At 34.1% G+C, this 23,796-nt stretch overlaps 1 protein-coding gene across 11 annotated transcripts in view; it reads right to left on the bottom strand.

The window, feature by feature from the left end:
- SNX14 (sorting nexin 14) overlaps positions 1–23,796 on the bottom strand; it is a 60,638-nt gene that overhangs the window by 9,463 nt on the left and 27,379 nt on the right. For 8 of the 11 annotated variants that reach the window (XM_036413884.2, XM_036413878.2, XM_036413877.2 and 5 more), the window contains 13 exons: positions 22,925–23,000; positions 21,887–21,931; positions 21,703–21,783; positions 21,493–21,607; positions 20,493–20,648; positions 20,044–20,168; positions 18,924–18,982; positions 16,489–16,515; positions 14,401–14,533; positions 11,664–11,865; positions 8,190–8,273; positions 6,126–6,226; positions 3,928–4,039 (listed from right to left, as the gene is read on the bottom strand). In XM_036413884.2, the coding sequence (XP_036269777.1) occupies positions 3,928–4,039; positions 6,126–6,226; positions 8,190–8,273; positions 11,664–11,865; positions 14,401–14,533; positions 16,489–16,515; positions 18,924–18,982; positions 20,044–20,168; positions 20,493–20,648; positions 21,493–21,607; positions 21,703–21,783; positions 21,887–21,931; positions 22,925–23,000 (1,316 nt within the window). The remainder of the gene's footprint in view (positions 1–3,927; positions 4,040–6,125; positions 6,227–8,189; positions 8,274–11,663; positions 11,866–14,400; positions 14,534–16,488; positions 16,516–18,923; positions 18,983–20,043; positions 20,169–20,492; positions 20,649–21,492; positions 21,608–21,702; positions 21,784–21,886; positions 21,932–22,924; positions 23,001–23,796) is intronic. The other 3 variants (XM_036413881.2, XM_036413882.2, XM_036413883.2) reach the window with 1 other exon arrangement.

Below are 23,796 nucleotides of genomic sequence, written 5' to 3'. Positions count from 1 at the left end.
CTACCCAATTCTATCCCCTATCCCGTGGTCGGCAAACTACGGCTCGAGAGCCACATGTGGCTCTTTGGCCCCTTGAGTGTGGCTCTTCCACAAAATACCACAGTCTGGGTGAGTCTATTTTGAAGAAGTGGCGTTAGAAGAAGTTTAAGTTTAAAAAATTTGGCTCTCTCTAGCTGAAACCGGTTTGGCTCAGTGGATAGAGCGTCGGCCTGTGGGCTGAAAGGTCCCAGGTTCGATTCCAGTCAAGGGCATGTACCTTGGTTGCGGGCACATCCCCAGTGGGGGATGTGCAGGAGGCAGCTGATCGATGCTTCTCTCTCATAGATGTTTCTAGCTCTCTATCCCTCTCTCTTCTTCTCTATAAAAACTCAATAAAATATATATATTTTTTTTTTTAAATTGGCTCTCGCCAAAACCGATTTGGCTCAGTAGTAGAGCATCGGTCTGCGGACTGAAGGGTCTCAGGTTTGATTCCTGTCAAGGGCATGTCCATTGGTTGCGGGCACATGCCCGGTAGGGAGTGTGCAAGAGGCAGCTGGTCGATGTTTCTCTCTCATCGATGTTTCTAACTCTCTATCCCTCTCCCTTCCTCTCTGTAAAAAAATCAATAAAAATAAATAATAAATACAGTGGTGCCTCACACAACGAACTTAATTCGTTCCAGGAGCAGGTTTGTTATGCGAAAAGTTCGTTATGTGAAACGTGTTTCCCCATAACAATACATGTTAAAAAAAATAATTCGTTCTGTAGCATAAAATATGCTAAGATGACATAAAAAAAGATAAATTTTTTGTTATTATTTTTATTTAGATACATCTAAAAACATAATTTAAAAAAAAAAAAAACACACACATTTTTTTAATTTTAAGACAGACTAAGTAGAGTCTACCGAATCTTGCACATCTTCATCCATTTTCTGCTTTTTGGCCGATGGTTTCATGAAAAACCTGTCCAAAGTCGTTTGTTTTTCTCTTTTCTCCAACATCTGCCGGAAATAACGGACAAGAGTATCGGAGTAAAGATCGTTGATCCTGTTTGCTTCAGCTGAATCCGGATAGTGGGCATTGGTAAACTCCTGAACTGCTTTCCATTTGACCAGGATGTTCTTGATGTCAGCAGTTGGGATTGGTTGATTGTTTGATTGTTGCTCCTCGTTATCAGATGATGCTTCCCTTTGAGCATTGTCCTGTTGCTGGACCAGAAGTGCTTGGAGCTCTTCAGTTGTCAGCTCTTCTTCGTGTTCCTCAATAAGCTCCTCTACATCCTCTTCCTCTACCTCTAATTCCAACCTTTGGGCCACTGTGATGATGTCCTTCACCACTTCTGTGTCATCAACTACTGCATCTTCCTGGGTCCACGAAGGCACAAGCATCTTCCAAGCAGAAATGAGGGTCCTTTGTGACAATTCTTCCCAGGCCTTCTGTATAAGTCGTATTGCCATAAGGACATCAAATTTCTCCTTCCAAAACTTTCGGACAGTCATATTGTCTCCACCAAACTCGCATTCTTCAAACACCTTATTAAAGAGGGCTCTAGTGTAGAGTTTTTTAAAGTTCGCAATAACTTGCTGATCCATTGGCTGAAGAATGGATGTGGTGTTTGGTGGCAAATACTGCACCTTGATAAAAGGATAATTTTCCTGCAATATTTCCTCTAGGTCTTTTGGGTGAGAAGGGGCATTGTCAAGTATCAGAAGGGCTTTGAGCGGCAGTTCTTTTTCCAGCAAGAATTTCTTCACGGCAGGAGCAAAGGTTTCCAGAATCCATTCGTTGAAGATAACTTGGGTCACCCAGGCTTTTTGATTGGACTTCCAATGGACGGGCAGTTTGGACTTAATAACGTGATTTTTCTTGAAAATTCTTGGATTTTCAGAGTGATAAACCAATAGAGGTTTGATCTTGAGGTCTCCGCTGGCATTAGACGAAAACATAAGGGTAAGTCTGTCCTTCATGGCTTTGTGTCCTGGCAATTTCTTCTCCTCTTTTGTAATGAAGGTTCTGCTCGGCATTCTTTTCCAGAAAAGACCCGTTTCATCGGCATTGAACACTTGTTGTGGGCAGTATCCTTCATCCTTAATACATTTTTGAAAGTTAATAGAGAACTTTTCTGCTTCTTTCTTGTCAGCACTGCCAGCCTCACCATGCATAGTAACGCTGTGGATTCCACACCTTTTCTTAAATCTAAAAAACCACCCCCTGCTGGCTTTGAATTCTTCTTCATTATCTTGATTGCTGCTACTTCCAGGGACGTTTTTCTTTAGATCGTCATAAATTCTCTTGGCTTTGTGACAGATAATATCTTGGGTTGTTACATCACCTTTCACCTGCCTGTCCTTAATCCAAATCGCTAATAGCCTCTCCATTTCCTCGTGGATTGAAGACCTATGTTTTTCATGAAATAGTTTTGATACTCCTTTGGCTACTTTGGCTGATTTGATTGCATCCTTATTTGTCAAAATGGTGAAAATGGTGGTCTTGCTGAGGCCAAACTCTTTGACGAGGTCACACTGTTTTACCCCACATTCACTCCTTCTAATTATTTCCTGTTTCATTTCAACAGAAATCACCTTCCTGCTTTTTTTAGAAGCCATGATATAAAAAAAATATTGAGTTTAACTTAAAAGGATGACTGCCGTGATACGTGCGTGATTTAATTCGTAATGAAGAACGATTGCCGCGATACGTGCTTAAGTTAAGCGCAGTGACTAACGACTGCCTGCAGTGCCTGCGCGGAAGGATGCAATACATCGGCAGCGATCGTGGAAGCTCGGGCGAAGCAGTCGTGGAAGCTCGGGCAAAGCGGTCGTGGAAGCTCGGGCGACTTCGTTGTGTGAAACGAAGTTCGTTGTATGAATCATGAAACGAAGTTCGTTGTGTGCAGCGTTCGCTGTGCGAGGCGTTCTTTATGCGAGGCACCACTGTAATAAAAATTTGGCTCTCAAAAGAAATTTCAATCTTTGTACTGTTGATATTTAGCTCTGTTGACTAATGAGTTCGCCGACCACTGCCCTATACTATGCCCTCACATTTCCCCCTGATTAGAAGAAACCTCAAACACACACACATACTAAATATGTTGACTCAACTAAATATATTCATTTGAAGAGATAGAAATACAGATAAAAGCTAAATGCCTACTTGTAATATTTAACTAATTCTTTTAGGTCTATATAGACTTGATTAAATTAGCTAAAATATATTGAGAAATACTTCTTTTTTTCCATTAGTATCTTTAACAATTTTATTTAAACTTTTCCAGATTATATTAGCTTGGTTTATATTTAACTTTACATAAAAGAAGTCATGCTGTATATATTATTTTGTGTCTTGCTTCTTTAATTCAATGTTTTTAAAATTATCAACACTACTGCAACAAGCTACATGCTATAGGATCGCTGCTATAAGTATTAATTTTATGAATCTACCATAATTTATCTGTCCATTCTATTGCTGATGAACATTTGTATTATTTCCAGTTTGGGCTATTATAAACATTGCTGCTATGAACATTCTTAAATATGAATATACTGGAGGCCCAGTGCACAGATAGGGTCCTTAGAGCGATCAGGGCCAATCGGGGTCTTCCAGCTGCTCACCAGAGCCTTCCTTTGTTCCGCATCACCCCCTGGTGATCAGCGCATGTCATAGTGAACAATCGGTCTCCCGGTCAAACTTAGGCAGGAACAATTTGCATATTAGTCTTTTACCGTGTATATATATATATATAGATGGGTATATATATTGCACAAAGGAACTGCTGGGTCATTTAGTTTTATACCAAACTTTTTTCCAAGTGGTTTCTACCTTATATTCCTACTAACAGTGTATAAGAAGTCCTTCATTACATGAACCCTTTTTCTAAATTAACCTGAAAATGCTGATTCTTTTATGTTTATCCTCTTATATATGATTCTCTAATTCAACTTACCAAGATTTACATCTGGTAGTATCTTATCAAGAAATTGTGTTTCTCCACCATTGGGGGAGAGGAAATCTGCCAGAAGTTGACTATTGCTCAGCTCTGGATGCTGTAGAAGTTTCTTGAATGAATAAAATAAGAAAAAAGTTTAAATATCTAGAAGGATAATTAAAACTATTTTAAAATAATTTTTAAACCAAGAAAGCAATTTTAAATCCTCAAAAGCTATTTGATATTCAGAATAATAATAAAACTATGGCCCAGCTGGCATGGTTCTGTGGTTCAGCATCAACCTATGAACCAGGAGGTCACAGGTTCAATTCCTGGTCAGAGCACATGCCTGGGTTACAGGCTCAATTCCCAGCAGGGGGAGTGCAGGAGGTGGTCAATCCATGATTCTCTCTCTTCATGGATGTTTCTATCTCTCTCCCTCTCCCCACACCTCTCTGAAATCAATAAAAATATATTTAAAAATAATAATAATAAAACTATATTTATAGAAAGAACAGTCTCATCATATAGCAAATAAGCCCTCAACCTTACAGTCAGACATGAATGGGTTTTAATTCTGATTCTTCTATGTGATAGCTTGGTGTCCCTAGAAAAGTTCCTAGATTGCCTAAGAGTCAGTTATTGCAAGCATAAAATGCAAATAACACTACCTACTTTATAAGGTTATTGTATAAAGCATTTAGTGCCTACCTGATACATAGAAAGGAAAATTAAACATTAGCTAATATTATTTCTCTGTTTTTCAACTATAAAACAATTATTACAACATCATACAACTATCTTGATAATTAAAAGAAGTTGGCATAAGAAGTTAGCAAAAACTAAATGTGGAAATGTTGAATAACTTGGAAAATCTGTTGCCCAGACTTCCTATATTTTTACAAGACATACTGACTTGTAAGAATATAACCAAAACTTTAAAGCCAAACTAACCCAATCTTGCCTAATATTCAGTTTTGTAACAAAAGAGTCCCAAAACTTAATGAGCAGAAATCTATAGGGTTGGGCAAAAGCAGGTATACAGTTGTAAGTACACAAAACAGTTTATTGTTGTATTATTACTTATTAATTATTGTATCATTTTCCATAGAACTATAAACCTACTTTTACCCTACCTGTATTAGACAAACTACCAGTAATGTAAAATTTAACTCCATATTACCAGAAAGTATTTCTTCTAGAATTAGATACTCTAGAGTTCTCAGAAAGAAGTAATTGGTTCAAGTAATGGTTAATGATATCAGTAAAGACACAGGTTAACACTACTCTGTGTTGTGTTCAAATATCCTTGTAGTAAGTAATTAATTAATTCATATTCAATTTTTATACCACCAAAAGAATTATGTAAAAAAATGCTTTCTGAGTTAAAGTATTCAAAAGTTCAAATCAGAAAATAAAATTTAAATACCTCTTTATACTGTTGAATATTTTTACTTTATAAAGTACTTATTTTTGGCTATAAAGTAACCAAATTTAACTGGGTTAACACTTAATAAAAACGACAAAAGTGCATGTCCAAATAAAAAAGATGTTTTAAAAAAATAGAACAGAAATATTCACTCTGACACTATACACTTGATTAAAGAAAGATAGTTATTAATTTTAGAGAAATCTCAAGAAAGTAACTTTTAAGCTGAATGTACCAATAACGAAAAAATAGCAGTTGCATTGTTTACATAACACAATGATCACACAATGATCACACACTATTTACCACTTAGAAGTGGTAAATAGTGGAGAGTCAGGATATCCCAAGAAACTGGAAAAACATCTTCAAATTTAAAAAGAAAAAGAAGGAATAAACAGGAGGGAAGATTCTGAAGTTCAGAAGTGCTGAACAAAAAAAAAAATCAGAGAATAAGAGAAAAATACAAAAACTATTTAGTATTCTTAGAATATATTTAATCTTTTACACCAAAGTTTTTGTTTCTTTCTTTTAATTTCCCACACCAAAACTAAGCCTAACATAAGATTTTCTTTCTTCTAGGAAAATAACTGGTATTTCATTAGTTATAATTTTTTTTCAAATATACTCTTGACAATAATTTATCTTCACATAAAAAATTTAAATAAAACAATTTTAGAAATCGACATTGATGAGTATTTATAAAGCAAATACTCATTAAAAAAAAAAAAACCAAATCGGAGAATGCTGTGATTAGCAAGCAATGTTCTAAATTAAGTTAGTGCTCTACCTGTAAATATTCTTGAAATTCTTCTCTCTTTGACTTTAAGAACTCATAATTTTTAGGACCAATGATTCTCTTGGAAGGAAGCTGGGCATCAGGAAATGTGCCTGAAATTAATATATATGAAAGTTATTACTATATTCTGCTTCTACTTTAAAAACCTAATTTATAATATACTATAACCAGTTCATATCCACAATGCTGCCTTGTAGAGATGTGTCATTATCCTTTAAATAATCTTGGCACAACCAAAGAGCATAGGAATTCAAACCAAAGAACTTGAGTCTATTGATATCCAAAATATCACCACTCTTTTACTGACATAGATATATTTAACCTTCTATATTATATATTTTTTTAAAGCTTCAAAAAATTATCATGATATTATTTCAAAACCAGGGAGATTTTATTAGACAAAATCTTACTAAAGAAATACCTATTCTCTCATGGGAAAAAAAATTATATTGCCAATGCTATATAAGCTTAAAAACAAAAAAAATTTTTTAATATATTTTATTGATTTTTTTTACAGAGAGGAAGAGAGAGGGATAGTTAGAAACATCAATTTAGAGAGAAACATCAATCAGCTGCCTTTTGTACACCCCCCACTGGGGATGTGCCTGCAACTAGGGTACATGCCCTTGACCGGAATAAAACCCAGACCTTTCAGTCCGCAGGCTAACGCTCTATCCACTCAGCCAAACAGGTTTCAGCTTAAAAACAAAATTTAAAAACCATGGATGTACTTTCTCAGACAGGGCTGACTGGAAATTTTAGTACCGACAGGGAAGAATATTGTTGGGAATCCAACCAACTTTGATTAATCTGGGATTTTAAAGTATGAAGATATATGATCTTTTCTCAACTCTAAACTAAAGGAAAAGTTCTCAGAGAAAGAACAAGACAATGATAGCATTGCATGAGATTGGCAGAGACAAAGAGAAAATAATTTAAAGACAAATACAACATCAAAATGAAGGCAAAAGTATGGAGTGGAACCTTACATATTTTTAGCTTCCTATAATCTCTTTATCATGGGATTTGCTCTTATAGTAAGGTAAAGAAGGTTCCTTGCTCTTCTCAATTTTGAACCAACCTGATTTTGGATCAGTGGACATTACACAGAGCTTTTGTAAAATAAAAGGATTCAGAATATATAAATCAAACCCACCAACCTACATACAAAATGACTGGAAATACTTCATAATTATATCCCTGCTATTAACTAATATAAGTGGGTAGATAGGAGAGACTGGGAGGGGAAAAGAACAAAAAAGAAAAAGTGCTCTCCTTTTCTGATTGATCTATTCTCAAAAGAAACATTCATCTATAAGTTTGGTTTCCATATCTAAATATAAAAACTAAGTTAAAACATTTGCCAGATATTTGACCCTGGTTGGGTGGTTCAGTTGGTTGGAACATCATCCCTTACACCAAAAAACATTTGCCATGTCTACCAAGAAAGGTAATGGTAAAATAAGAGCAACTCTGAAATGTCTGGTTTAAATTATCCATACATCAAGTTTTAAAAAAAATCATATTGGAAAGAAAACCTTTTTAAAAATAGTTTAAAAATAGCTATATTTTACATTTTAATATTATTATTTGAAAAGCAATATATGTGTCCTATAAAAATTTATAAAATATCCCTAGCTGGTTTGGCTCAGTGGATAGAGTTACAGGTTTAATTCTGGCCAAGGGCATGTATCTTGGTTGCAGGCTCAATCCCTGGCCCTTGTGTGCAGGAGGCAACCAATTGATGAGTCTCTCTCACATCAATGTTTCTCTCTCTCTGTCTCTCCCCCTCCCTTCCATTCTCTCTAAAAATCAATTAGAAAAATATCCTCAGGTGAGGATTAACAAAAAAAATAACATAGCAACAACGAATTAATAAAATATAAACAAACAGAACTAAGATAAAAACAGAATGTCCTATTATCAAGTGTACATAGATGTCACTATTACAGTTCCTTGTTACTATTACTTAAAATTTAAAAATTAATCTGGCTCAACAACTTTCAAGAAAGCTAAGGCTGAAATGTAATGTTTTATACAAAAAGAACAACATACCATGAAATTCTGTTAGTTTTGATTCAAGTACATAGAATTCAAGATATCTTCTATAGACAGACCAATGTTCAGGCTCATGCCCAACTGTAAATTGAATGAACACACCCTGAGTAATAAATCATTTTATAAACCATTATTATTATTAATAGAATGCAGTATTTAAAACATTTAAGTATACAGAGCTGGAAATTATTCCAGTCTTAATAATTTATTATTTCTTGTTATCACTCTATTAATGTATTTTATCCCATATTTTAATTTTAAATTATTTAGAAAACTTTGATAAATTCACCTATTTATGAAGTTATCTCAATAATAAATATATTTTCTGCAACAGAATCATAGAGCTGACAGCAACTTCAAAAATTATTCAATTATAATTATTTTTTAAATTTCACAAAAATGATGTATTTCATAAAAAATTTGTAGTCAATTTTGAGTATACAGTACTAGAGGCCCAGTGCACAAAATTCATGCACTCGGGGGGGGGGGGGGGGGCCCTCAGCCCGTATTGCAAGAGTGCGCAGGCCAGGCCGAGGGACCCCATCAGTACACAATCGGGGCCAGGGAGAGATGTAGGAAGTTGAAAAGCCAGGGAGGCTGCGGGAGGGCTCCAGAAAGTGTCAGCCCGTTTCACTTAGTCCCAATTGGCCAGACCCCAGCAGCAAGCTAACTTACCAGTCAGAGCATTTGCCTCCTGGTGTTCAGTGCACATCATAGTAGCTGGTTAACCAATCAACTACTTGCACCCTGGTGGTCAGTGCACATCATAACAAGCACTTGAGTGGCCTTAGTATATCATTAGCATATTATGCTTTGATTGGTTGAATGGCCAACCAGACGTCCAAACGCTTAGCATATTAGGCTTTTATTATATAGGATAGAACCACACTATCCAATAGAATTCTGCAAATTCTGTAAATGTTCTATAATATCTGCACAAATACAGGAGCTATTAGCTATTGATCACTTAAAATATGGCTAAAATAAGTGAAGAACTGAAATTTTAATATAACCTAATTTTAACTGCCATATGTGAACAGTGGCTACCAAATTGGACAGTAAGAACTAATGATTTAAAGACTAAGAAAAAATTAATGAATAAATCAGGTCAGCCTGCCTATTCCAATTCCAGTTCCCCCATTTATTAACTACAATGTGAAACAAAAGTAGGATTATAAATGTTTGTATGAAAAATCCTATCTAATAAAAGAGTAATATGCAAATTAACCATCACTCCGCTACACTCAGAAGCCACACCCACAAATCACACCCACCAGCCAATCAGGAGTATATATGCAAATTAACCCAACCAAGATGGCTACAGTCACAGAGAGCAGGAAGGAGGCTTGGGTTTCCCATGCAATGGAGGAAGCCAAGCTTTCCGCCTTCCCTTGCCAGCCTAGGCCTCCACTCAAGGCCACAAAGTTTTAATTATAGAATATACATAATTATAGAATATAATTTTAATTATAAATGTATATGTATTTTTAATTATGTATATTTAATTATAGATGTATATGTATATTCTATAATTTTAATTATAGAATATACATAAACCCCAAATCCAAACAGAAATGGCGACAGCCACAGAGCTGGAAAGAGTGGGAGGCTAGGGTTGCCCTTGGCTATGGAGGAAGCCAAGCTTTCCACACACCCTGGCCTGCCCTGGCCTCCATTTAAGGCTACAAAGTTTCAATTATAGAATATACATAAACCCCAACAGAAATGGCTGCTGTCATGGAGTGAGCAGAAGGCTTGGCTCTGCTCCAAGCTACAAGTTTCAATTGTAGAAGATAAATAAACTCCAGGTACCAAGGCCTCTGCTTGGGTCACCAGGGGGCGTGGCTGGCCTGCAAACCACCACAGGCCCCTACCTAGGCCTTCTTTCATCACAGATAGTTTTTCTCTTCTTGAGTTCAACTTTATCTTTCTGTTCATCATTTCCAACTTTGACGTACTTTTGTTTATAAGAATGTCCCACCTCTTGGACAAAGGCTAGGGTGGGGACTGTTAAACTCCGTATGGATGCTATTTACTCAATATTAAAATCTACGTGTAAAACAACAACAACAAAAAAAGATAGCAAAACATGAACAAAACTTATAAAGTTGTGTTTAATCATATATTTTTATCAGTTCTATTTTGCCAACAACAATGGAGGAGAAATGTGATGTAATTAATTACACAGTTCTATTTTGCCAACAACAATGGAAGAGAAATGCTGTTTTAATTAAGTTGACATAATATCTGATATAGTGCTATGTGCATTAATAATAGCCAATTAAGTATAATGGCTAATGATGATGAGAGCAAAAACTGTTAAAAGAACATAATATAAAACTAGAGGCCCAGGGCATGAAATTTGTGCACGGGCAGGGTCCCTATGCCTGGCCTGCAACCAGGGCCAATCTTCCCTGGCTGTTGGCAGCCAGCCCCACACCCAGTTCCCTGTTCCCCATTGGACTATCAGAGCCTGCCAACCAGAGAGAGAAACCTAGAGGTTGATCAGTTCCTGCCCCTCACCAGACCTGCCACCCTCCGCCACCAATTATCCTCTATGTGTGGGGCGACTGGCGGGGGATCGGGGTCCCACTTGCTCCCACCCACCTTGGCCTAGCACTGCCCACATCCACCACCATACCCTGCCAGTTCCCCATTCCCCATCAGGCAATTCGAGCCTGCTAGCCAGGGGGAGGGACCAAAATATTAGCCAGCAGGTGGGCTGGGGGCAGCTCCTACATCAAGAGTCTGCCCCTTGGTGATCAGTGCACATCATAGCTACCAGTCATTCTGCCATCTGGTCAATTTGCATAGTATGCATATATATTCACATACATACAATATATCAATATATGCATATATTAGAGACCCAGTGCACGAATTCATGTATGGGTGGGGTCCCTCAGCTTGGCCAAGAATTGAAGCCTATCAGGGGGCCAGTCAGCCAGGAGGAGGGACTGCATGAGGTTGGCCATCCGGCCCCCCCAATCAGGGCCAATAGGAGAGCCAGCCGGCCAGGGGGAGGAGCCATGGAGGTTAGCCAGCTGCGGGGGGAGGCCATAAGAGGTTGGCCAGCCACAGGAGGTTGGCTGTGGGAATGCACTAACCACTAGGGGGCAGGTCCTACATTGAGCATCTGTCCCCTGGTGGTCAGTGCACATCATAGCAACTGGTTGACCAGTCGTTCCAGGCGTTCTGGTAACTAGGTTATAACAGTTGCTTAGGGTTTTATATAGAGAGAGATGCCTTGTTGGGTTGTTAGCTATCTTGCTGATTAAAATAATTAATTAATTAACTAGTAATAGAGATAACCTAGAAAATCCTAAGCTTTCATTCAATTTCCTGTTCTAGACAAATATCTTTTGGATATGTAGTCATATTCAATAGTTATAAATGACAAAATGTTTGTCATTCCTGATAAATACAGACTAACCAGAATCTTTTATGAAAGGTACTCATAAAGCTTCCTACCTGCTCTTCTATCATTCCTTTCAACATCAATACAAAACACAGGTATCCTTTCCTTTTTGTCCTTCCTTTCAGAGGAGGGATCTTCAAAAAAGTCTACATATGGAATACTAATTTTCCATGCAGCAAGATTTCGGGGAGTATTAGGTGTGCTCACAGCTTCCACTGGAGAATCATCTTCCATTACAACAATACCTTCTTCAATCTAGAAAAAAAACCACCAGGAAAAAAGTAATATTTCTAGGACTTTCAGACCTGAGATACAACTATAAAGTAATATATCCACATAAATTCTATAACTTTTAATAATTTTGAGATTAGATGATATCAAATTTTCTACTGAAAATATATACATAACAAATAACAAGTTAACAGCATCAACTCCATGTTTTATTACATCACCTATAAGTGAATATTCAATAGAAAATAGAAACTTCAGATTATTGGAAAAAATATTAAAAACACAAATATAGAAAAAATATTTTTGTAATAAAAAGTAAAAATTAATGTGCTAATACTTTTTAATTTAGGGATATAAAATTTTATAAATGTAAACAGCCATGTATGGAGGTTATACAGATAAATTGGATATGTGGTACATATTGCTGGTTACTAAATATACTGGCACAACCCTTCTAAAAAGCGTTTTTGACATTGTATATTTATAAAAAACCATAAAACAGTTTCAACCAAGTAATTTCATTTCTGGGAATTTTTTTCTAATAAAAGTATTTACTCCAAATAAATTTTTTAAACTGGGGAAAAGGCACAGGTACTTACTGCAGCATTAAATAATATAAAATTAGAGAAGAGGTCTGAAAGGGACCTACCTCTATAAAATTAAGATTGTTTTTTAATCTCCTGGTTTCTAAAATATTAACCAAAATTAAATGTTTAGAACAATAAATATTTTTATAATATTACTTGAAGAATAATTATTTTTTAAAAATAAATATGTTCTCAAAATATACACAAAGAAAGAAGGAAAAACTGTCTCTACCTTATTAAACTGAAAGAGAACCTCAGAAGTGGCCTAGTATATCTATTATACACCTGGTCACCAAGTTCTCTGACTCATGTTAAAGGGGGAAAAATATTATAGATAAACACACTTTTTAAGGCAATGAATCAAAGATGGTAATACTTAAGAAAATTCTAAATAGCCTAATCAGAGCAAACTGATGGTGGAAGTAAATTTATTTCCAGAATTCTAGCACCCTACCTTCACTCTCATGTCTATTCTCTTCCCACACCTCTCTTTTAAGTGATTCTTATCCTCCCCATACAATCCCTTAGCAATTAACCCTTTTTTTGTTCTTGTCCTAAAATGGCTTTCAATAATCTCCAATAAAACCATTGGTGATCTTGGGACTTTTTAATATTCTGTTGAAAACAAAAGTCCTCAAGACCTAAAAACATAAAACTATAAAGAGAGATAATAGATGTTGCTTTTTGAGATAGCATGTGTGGGGAAAATACCCAGTCTACTGTTTGGAACCTGATGTATGGGGGTAGCATTTTTTATTTTGTTCATGGATTTAGCTTCTGAGAAGAGAAAGTAAAATGAATCGGAAAATAATAGAAAATTTGTTTAACCAGCTAAAATGGAGCCAGTCACCCTTAGGTGCACAGGATGATGCTCAACCAACTGAGCCACACTAGCCAGGACCACCCCTTCCTTTCTTTTCAGAGTATTAGAGATTACTTTGCCCTCTTCTCCTACTTTCCATTATTACTATCTTTGGTTCTAATAAAAAATTTCCTGTGCCTCTATAAAAGAGAACTCACTCAGCTTTTTACAACTTGTATTTCAAGTAATCAGGAAGAACAAAAAATAAAAAGTACATCTTCCCCAACAAAAATTATGTGTTGAGAAGTTCACAGTAACATAGAAAAAATTTTTGTTATTGTATTAAATAGGGAGAGAGCAGGACAGCAAACTATATATATAATATAGCCTAATCAATGGCAGTAGAAAGGAATAGATCTTTTTTTTTACAAGAAAAATCACCAAAATGTTAATAAAAGTTATTGGGTGATAGGCTTATGGGTGGTATTTTAAATTTTTTCTACTTTTCTATATTAGTTTAAAAATTGAGATTGTACTAAAAATTAAAAAATATAAATAAACATTGTTTTGAAAAAAAGACTCCTTACTCTGTTATACTGTCTTTATTCTACCTACACACTTCTAAGGAAAAACAAGGCTTAAAGAAAGAAAAAAAAAATTCTGTATCTGGCCCTAACAGGTTTGGCTCAGTGGCTAGGCCATTGGCCTGCGGACAGAAAGGTCCCAGGTTCGATTCCGCTCAAGAGCATGTACCTTGGTTTCGGGCACATCCCCAGTGGGTGTGCAGGAGGCAGCTGATTGATGTTTCTCTCTCATCAATGTTTCTAACTCTCTATCCTTCTCCCTTCCTCTCTGTAAAAAATTAATAAAATATATATATTTTTAAAATTCTATATCTGGATTATCTAAAGCAGTGATTCTCAACCTTTCTAATGCAGTTCTCATGTTGTGGTGACCCCCAACCATAAAATTATTTTCATTGCTACTTCATAACTGTAATTTTGCTACTGTTAATGAATCGTAATGTAAATATCTGTGTTTTCTGATGGTCTTAGGTGACTCTGCTAACGGAGAATATAAAGGAAGTCTGAAGTAAGAAAGATAAAGAGGGAAAATAACAAGTAATCATATCCAATTTTTTATATTATTGTACGTCTGAAGTTTACTTACGAAATCATCTTCACCTTCAGCTAAACCATAATTAGGTAACATAGCTCCCTCCATGGTGGTGCTCTTGAATACTCCTTTAATTTTGCTACCTATTCTGCTGATTCCAAATGATTCTCCTCTTTTTTGTGTGCTCCTAAATATTAAACAAAAATGCATCAATCACAATCAAATTATCTCAACAGCCTAATGTACTATAAACAACAGTAAAGAAAAATAGTTGTGAAGGTATAGCTAACGTAACTTTTCGGAATTCTCAGTCATAGAGTGTCTTAACATCTCAAAGCAAAATTTTAGAGTTTAAAAATAGAAAGATAGCCCTAGCTGGTTTAGCTTAGCAAATAGAGTGGTGGCCTGTGAACTGAAGGGTCCAGGTTAGATTCCGGTCAAGGGCACATGCCTGGGTTTCGGGCACGATCCCCAGTAGGGGGCATGCAGAAGGCAGCCAATCAATTATTCTCTCTCATCACTGATGTTTCTATCTCTCCCTCCCTCTCCCTTCTTCTCTGAAATCAATAAAGATATATATTTTTAAATGTAAAGATAAATAAATGAAACAATTCATTAACAAACATTTGAAATGTATTTACTTATTTAACTCAATAAAATAATTAAAAGATGAGAGCCCCCTAGTGGTACATATTCTTATTGCCATACCTATTTTGAAATCTATATATATATATTTTTTAATGTGGAAGACAAAGTTCAAAGCAGAATATCTATACAGAACTGTACTGCTAAAATAATATTATGTAGAATAAAAAATATATAAACTATGACCCTCTCAGTTCATTTTAGACAGAACTTTACAAAAAAAATTAGGTCCTCTATGACTGAAAATGTTCATACAAAATTCAACATTATAATCATATTAATTCTCAAAAGAAAAATGTAGTATAAAATTAACCTTAATTATCTTCAAAGTAATAAAAAAAAGATAAAATGTCAAAGGAAGGGGATAGTAATGAATATATTATAAGAATAAAAGTAAATGTAGCCTAAGAAAGCAGCCTGCTCTGCCATACATATTACTATTAATAAACCAATATATATTGCTTTTGAAATTTTTTCAAAAATAAATTTTCTAAAAGTAGAAATAACTGGAAAACCACACAAAAAATAAGCCAAATTTTCTCCATTACAATCTACTGCTCCAGGTTTCAACAATTAAAAATATAACTTTTATCCAATTTAAAATTTGTGCTCACTATATATTACAGCCCTTAAAACAGATACCCAAGTAAAAATGACTATTTTAAAATCCATGAAATTTTATTTTGAATGCTAATGGATTACTACTATTTCTACAAGCAAAATTACAGAAAAAGAAGTAAATTGATCGAGTTTTAACTATACCAGGTATATAATGACATGTGTATGTTATACATGTCTAAGGAGCAAATAAAACTAATTTTAAACTGTAAAAATGTTAATACTAAATTAAATATTAAGTGGTAAAAAGGGTACTTACCCTAGATTATTTTATTTAAACAAGCATGCAATTAGTGTTTTTAAAAATTCAGAACTATAACCATAATTCTGATAGAAATGTTTCCAAAAACAAATATAAAAATGTTGACAAAATATTATTAAAATCTAAACATCTGGAATTTATTCTAGTCTCTACAATCTAGATAAATTATATAAAACAATTGGGCTTTTTGAAATATGACCTATCTCTAAAATATCTCATTTTAGTTTGTGCCCAGAAATACTGTACTTCCTGTTTAAAAAATACTTTCAACACAGATAATTCTAAAAGTAATTTAGCAAAATCAGTAACAAAACAGGGTCAATAAACTTGAAAAGTCAATAACCATATTTCTTAAATAATGGTTTTATCATTTTATTTTTATACTAACATTTTTATTTTATGATGACCTAAGGATATACTGCTATTTCAAACAGAGGATATCTATAACCAAAGTAGAGGTTAATTTTTAAAAGTCATCCCAATTAGCTAATATAAAGGCAGTAATAGCACAGTGGTTTATTATTTCCCTTTTCAGGTCTACTTAGATTGGTTTGGGTGCACTTTCTGGACTTAAATAACTTAGACAGAAAAGAATCACATGCTGTCCCAAGACTTACCGAAAGTCATCCAAACTTAGGCTACCTCTGCAATAACAGATATGTTAGATTATATAAGGAAAAGGGAGAGAAAGCCCAGATATTAAACAAGTTCCACTTTAGAATAAAAAACAAAATTTAAAAGCTTTAAAAGGTACACAGGTGGATAGCATTCACCTTTGCAAAGGAAAGGAATTCTTAAGAATAACATGCTAAAGATAGTAAAGAGTTCAAGGGTTGTTTGGGGCCGAGAGATACTTGGGAGTATGAATTCTAGATCATTAAAAAGTAGTTCTCAAAAACTCCGTATGTCAGAAAATATTTCTGTATTTTTTACCCTCATTTAGGCATACCATTTGTTTGACAATGGAAAGTATGCATTGGCTAAACCACCAAAATCTTAGCACAGAAAACAAACCTGATTTTCCAGCATGAAATTCATGTCCAGATTAGATATAATTATGCATGCTTCACATGTTTTTAGTTTGCTTATTTTTAAATGTATGTTTTAAGCTCTGAAGCAAGATTATCAAAAGATCTCTAAATATTTTTAAGTTGTGTATTAAGTATGGAATTAAATAACATAAATTAAAATTTTACTTTTAAGATACAAGGAAATAGAATGTAGATAAAAAAGATGAATATTTTACATATTTTAAGTCATTTAATAGCAAATTAGCAATGCTACTTTAAATTTTCAATGAAAGAATGCAAAGAAAGTCTTGCTTGGTTCCTGTGGCTCAGTGATTGAGCGGCAGCCCATAAACCAAGAGGTCATAGTTTGATTCCAGGTTAGGGCACATGCCCGGAATTGTGGGATCAATCCCCAGCAGGAGGCAGCGGATCAATGATTCTCATCATTGATGTTTCTATCCCTCTCTCCCTTTCCCTTCCTCTAAAATAAAATAAAAAAAACAGATACTTTTTTTTAAAAAGGGACCTTTTCTTATTCTATATAATCGGTAAATGAATCCTTAAGCATAAGACTGATAGTATTAGAGTTAGATCAATATCAAGAAAAACTTACTTTATTTCAGTGCTCAGAATGAAAAGAACCCATATTTTCTTCCTGTTTGCTTTATATTTTAAAGCCAGCAAAATGAGTGCATTAATAAGTTGAAGACACTAAGTGTTCTCAAAGTGGCAAAGAAAGCTTTCCATCCTGAAATTAAGATCCTGATCCAGACTTCGCTATTCAATGGGCTAATAAGACCAAAGAACCACTCCACCTTAAATGGTCCCATATAACAATTTCAGCAAGCTTATATCCTAGTATAGACCCCAAATATCCTAAGTCCATAAACAGGGTGAAACTTCACCTACTTCTCAAGTGATGCTGAGGAATTTGATAAAAGTTTAGAAAAAGTTTTCAAATGAAACAAGAGGCATGTGATTGAGTAAAGAATGCTATTTTAATTAGCATGGATGAGATTTCTGTTAAATAAAGTCAATGTTTCATGACTGTAAATATAAATTCTTAGGAAAGAGAAGTGATATCGTTACAAAGTGATATTTTCCACCTTTCAGAAAAACTATTACATGTATACTATTTGTATTGAAGCATTATGTAAGAATTAATATTCAACATTCTAAAAAATGCAATATATCTACAACCCTTGTCTATATAAAAAATGCCATATATATATAGGTGTGTGTGTGTGTATACATATATACACATATATATATATATGTGTGTGTGTGTGTATATATATATGGCATGGGTAAGATTTTCATATTTTTCTTTGTGCTATCTATAAAACTATTCCATTTTATATCTTTCTCTTTGTACCACATTTCCAATTTATTTATATATTTATTAATCCTTGCTCAGATAAACTAAAAGTGTTGAGCAATGTTATAATAAATTATAAATTATAGAAATAGGGATTTCATATCTGTGTCAATTTTGTATATACTCCAATTTAAGTACAAATCAAGACATTATTTAGTTTATAAATGGATAAAGCTTTTCTCTCTGTCATCTTTCTTTAGGTCATTTAACTGCACACTTACATTACTAGAGAGCAAGAAGGGAAAGGCAGGAAAAAAAAAAAAGGCCCCCTCTACTTTTCTAACCAGTAACTACTGTAATAAAAAGTACTCATTGCCGAGAGTTGAGGGGGTCTACTGTCTAAAATTGAGTTATCTGTGGATTTTATTAATGCATGCAGTTCATATTCACCAATAATGCAGATAATTAAATACTATTATATTAACTATGAGATTAACAAAGCAATGGTGTGTATCTTAGTAAAACTTTCTAAAAGAATTTCAGGCATTCTGTTGCATGTATATAGTATAACTCTACAGTTCCTTAGTCAAATGTCTTGTCTACTTATATAGCAACAAAACCACATACTCACATAAAAATAGCTAATAAAGAAAACCATGCTACCATAGAATGATTAGCATCAATAAGCACAAAAACAAACATACATGTGATTAAATATACCTACCTGTTGAATTTTGAATTGCGTGTTGGTGATTCTGCACCTCTTAAAAGTTGTCTGAAATACTTCAAAAATAATTGTGATTTATTAAACTGATATTTAATACTGAAAAATGCTACTTTACCATACTACTTTCCAGTATAAAGAAAATGTTATCTAAATCAAGTGAATACAACCACAGTCAAATAGAGTAAGGACTAAATATTGCAAATAGAGATAATTAGGCCATTTGATTTCCACAGGTCTACAAATAATTTATATCCATGAATGGCGTTTCCAGATAATAATTTAATAAAATTAATTCATTTAATTTAAAAAAAATAAATAGTTTGCTATGAAGTATAAACATGACTGCTGGGAAGAAAAGAAAAAAAAATGGTGTTTCTATTTCACAGAAGTATCACAAAGCTACTCAGACATTTGGCAAATCAGGAAGAGTACAACCTATCTGTGTGTGTGTGTGTGTGTGTGTATATATTTAATATCTCGTTTTGATATTAAAAATTGTTTTTAGGCCAGAGCCGGTTTGGCTCAGTGGATAGAGTATCGGCCTGTGGACTGGAAGGTCCCAGGTTCGATTCCAGTCAAGGGCATGAACCTTGGTTTCAGGCACATCCCCAGTAGGGGGTGTGCAGGAGGCAGCTGATCAATGTTTCTCTCTCATTGATGTTTCTAGCTCTCTATCCGTCTCCCTTTCTCTCTGTAAAAAATCAATAAAATATACATTTTTTTAAATTGTTTTTAGAATTAACTTATAATGTCCATTATGCAGTAAAAAAGAATATTCACTTATTATTTTTTTAATTGGTTTTTTTTACAGAGAGGAAGGGAGAGGGATAGAAAGTTAAAAACATCAAATCAGCTGCCTCCTGCACACCCCCCACTGGGGATGTGCCCGCAACCAAGGTACATGCCCTTGACCGGAATCGAACCTGGGACCGTTCAGTCCCCAGGCCGATGCTCTATCCACTGAGCCAAACTGGTTTAGGGCACAATATTCACTTTCTTAATTAATCATGTTTTACTTTTATTTATTTTGTTATTTGAATCACTCATCTAATCATATCAAAGCCACTACCTAAGTTTTATAGAAAAATTATCAAACGAGATTAATATTTTGACTTACCTCATCACTGTGGCAGAACATAGGAGTAAACACATTCTCCAACAGAGAAAGTACATGTTCATATGCTTCAAAAAGACATCTCATAGTTTGAAGTTTCACAACATCTATATAGGGGCCTTCAGCAACTATTTTAAAAAATGATATTATAGAAGTTGTTTATAGATAGCATAAATACATTATATATTAGTTTAAAATTCATGACAATGAGATAGCATACAAACATGTTTTGTGAAAAATCTACTGTAAGGTATAGAAATCACACTAGAATGAGGAATTAGAACAACCAAACTCCAGTCTGGCAAGTATTAGTTTCTTCATCAAAGCTTTCATCTAGTTAGTAAAGTAGGATGATGCCTGTGTATCTCACACAGTGTTATAATAATAAAGTATATGAGAAAACTCTGAAAACTAAAAAGCTATAAAATTCAGTCTCATCATCTTTAACTTACTTTTTTGAATCTCTTCTACAATGAAGGGATCAAATCGAATTTTGTCAATACTTTCATCCAAACAATATGTTTTATAAATTTTCTGCAACTCCTGATGAAGAGACAGCATTTCATCATTTGATAACTCTGGTCGCAAAATTCTATCATTGAATTCCTCTAGCAAATTAGGGAAGAGTAAGAAAAAAATGAATTATTTTAATATATAACTATTCATAAAAATTTCATGTTCCCAGTCTAATGGTAATCAATATTAAAAGCAGCAATTATAGCCAAAACCGGTTTGGCTCAGTGGATAGAGAGAGCATCGGCCTGTGAACTGAGGGGTCCCAGGTTCAATTTCAGTCAAGGGCATGTACATTGGTTATGGGCACATCTCCGTTAGGGGTGTGCGGGAGGCAGCTGGTCAATGATTCTCTCTCATTGACATTCTGGCTCTCTATCTCTCTCCCTTCCTCTCTGTAAAAATTCAATAAAATATTTTTTAAATAAAAAAGCAGCAATTATAAACAAAATGTTCATCATTTAAAATTTTTAAAAACACTTGAGAATAAAATCACTGCTCAGATGAAAGAAAAACTCAAATATTTTATAGACTAAGATAAAATCCTATCTAATAAAAGAGAAACATGCAAATTGACCATACCTTCGCTATGCCCATAGCCAATCAGAGCAAATATGCAAATTAACCCAACAAAGATGGGCAGCCTGAGTCCTGGAAACTAATGAAAACTATAACAGTACTATTCATATAGGCTAATGATTGAGTGTATTATTTTCATTGTACTTAATCTTTAGTAGTTTTTTTCTGCTAATATGATTTGGTTTAAGTCAGTTATAGATTATGTCCCAATCTAGAAAGAGTGGACACTTGAAAGGTAGCTCTTAGAATATCTAGTAAATAAAACTTGGTACCATGATAGATGACAACTACATCTTATCTGATCTCAATATTAAAAAAATCTTTAAAATGACTTTAGTAAAGTATGCAGGTAAGCCTCACCCACAGTCAGACAAATTTGCAAAACGTGTACTGCTCCTTCTTGTTTCAAAAAGTTCATGAAACGAAATAAGAGATCTTGCTGCTCTCTGATTTGCTTCAATTCTAATTTCAGCACCTAGATACAATATGGGAGAGAGATCAATTAAGGCTATGTAAATACGTAGTAAAATTGTATCCAAAGTAATATAAGTTATTGTTGAAAATACTTACAGATGGCTTTTTATTTCTAGGTTCTGCAAATTTTTGCAAGAATGGAACCAAAGGGGAAGGTGGTTCAGTGGCTTTTTCAGGCTTTGAAGAAAGAGAATTCATTCATTAAAACTGTCATTGATTTGACAGATATGAATCAAAATTCATGTGATGTGAAATGTTTGCTAAGATGTTAAATACTCACTGGACTGTCAACTATGAAGATGATAAGCAAATGATTCACAGTATCCTAATAAAAAATCATAAACACAAGTCAGAACAATTACATTACTAATTCTGCCTAGAATTCTCATAGCTTTTATCATATTACAAAAGTTTCTAGAAAATTAAGGAACAAATGAAGCAATAGCATAGTTTTATGTACTTATGTAATACAGAGGGACTTTTTTAAAAATCTGCAATGCATGATCTCACCTTTTGTGCAAATGGACAAAGAAAAGTTATTCTGACTTTGGCATTAAAAATGTTTATAAACATGAGTAGGGGGGTTGGGAAGATAATGGGGGGATGAAAATAAATATGTAATACCTTAATCAATAAGGAAATTAAAATGCAAAAAAATAAAAATAAAATAGATACAATGTTTATAAAATATCCCTGTTTCTTTATAATCTTACTATATCAAAAGAAAAAGCAACTAAAGTGTAAACAAGGAATGGATGAGTAAGCAAATATTTTCTTACAATGGACTATTACTCAGTCTTGAAAAGGAAGGAAATTTCTATATATGCTACAATATGGATGAACTTGAGGACATTATTAAGTGAAATAAACCAATTGAACCTGGGACCTTCCAGTCCGCAGGCTGACGCTCTATCCACTGAGCCAAACCGGTTTCGGCTAAACAATAATTCTTCATTTCTCCCTCCTTCTAGCCCCTGGTGACCTTATGTGACTTCCTATCTCTGAATTTGACTACTCCATATACCTCATAGCTCGCTCTCTCTCTCCCTTTCTCTCTATAAAAAATCAATAAGATATATTTTTTTTTTTAAAAAGAATTATTGTTTAATGGGTGTAGTTTGTTTTAGGAGATGAAAAAAGTTGTGGAAGTGGGTAGTAGTGAAATATTATGTACTTACTAACATTATGTACTTACTACCACTGCTGCTCAACATTATGTAGTCAATATTATGTACTTACTACCACTGCTGCATATATAAAAACATTCAAGATGATAAATTTTAAATGCAACTAAAGAAAAAAAATTTTTAAGACTTACTGGATCAGCTAGGAAATCCAAAGAAGGAAGAAACACAGAACCTGAGAGGATCTCTCTTAAAAGTAAGGTCAAGGATCTAGAAAAAGAAACAATTAGTGATTTACATCAGTCCTTATGTGGAAATCTTGCTAAAATGCAAGGATTCAGTAGGTCTGGGGTATGTCCCAAGATTCTGCATTTCTAACAGGCTCTCAGGTGATGCTTATGCTACTGGTTTACAGGCGGCAGTTGGAGTCCTTAATTGGCTAAAAGAGAATACTATTTAAGAAAAAAAAAGCATTTCCTTAGCAGGAAAGACTTAGGTAAGCATTAGACAACAATTTCTGCCTTGGAATATTATTTTATAATAATAAAACTTAGAGTAATATTATAAGTTAATCAATTTGAAATAAAAATATTTTAATTAAAATGTTAAAATAAATTTTTAAATTTATTAAAATGAAATGTTTTAATTAAATAAAGTAACATTTAAAGTACATCTGAAAAAATAAGCCATGGTTTCTACTCTAAGAATTATCAGAGTAAGATTAATGAGGTAATTTATAGAATAACCTAAATATTCTCATATCAGATCAAGGATGTATCAAATGACATCTAACTATTCTTCCTAGGTGGACACCTTAAAACCCAAATTTGTCTGTACAATTTGTTCAAATTGTTGCTCCTAGTGAGTCATAATATACATGTCTTTAAAAAGAAACATCAATCTCAGATATTTCTCATAGCAATTTTTTGTTCTGATATATCGCTTCAAGTAAGAAAAACAAAAGAAAAAATAAATGGGACCACATCAAACTAAAAAGTTTTTGCACAGCCAAAACCGGTTTGGCTCAGTGGTAGAGCATCGGTCTTCGGACTGAAAGGTCCCAGGT

The sequence above is a fragment of the Pipistrellus kuhlii genome, unplaced genomic scaffold (genome assembly GCF_014108245.1).
Source record: "Pipistrellus kuhlii isolate mPipKuh1 unplaced genomic scaffold, mPipKuh1.p scaffold_m20_p_5, whole genome shotgun sequence".
NCBI lineage: Eukaryota > Metazoa > Chordata > Mammalia > Chiroptera > Vespertilionidae > Pipistrellus > Pipistrellus kuhlii.
This window is presented reverse-complemented; position numbering and strand designations above follow the sequence as displayed.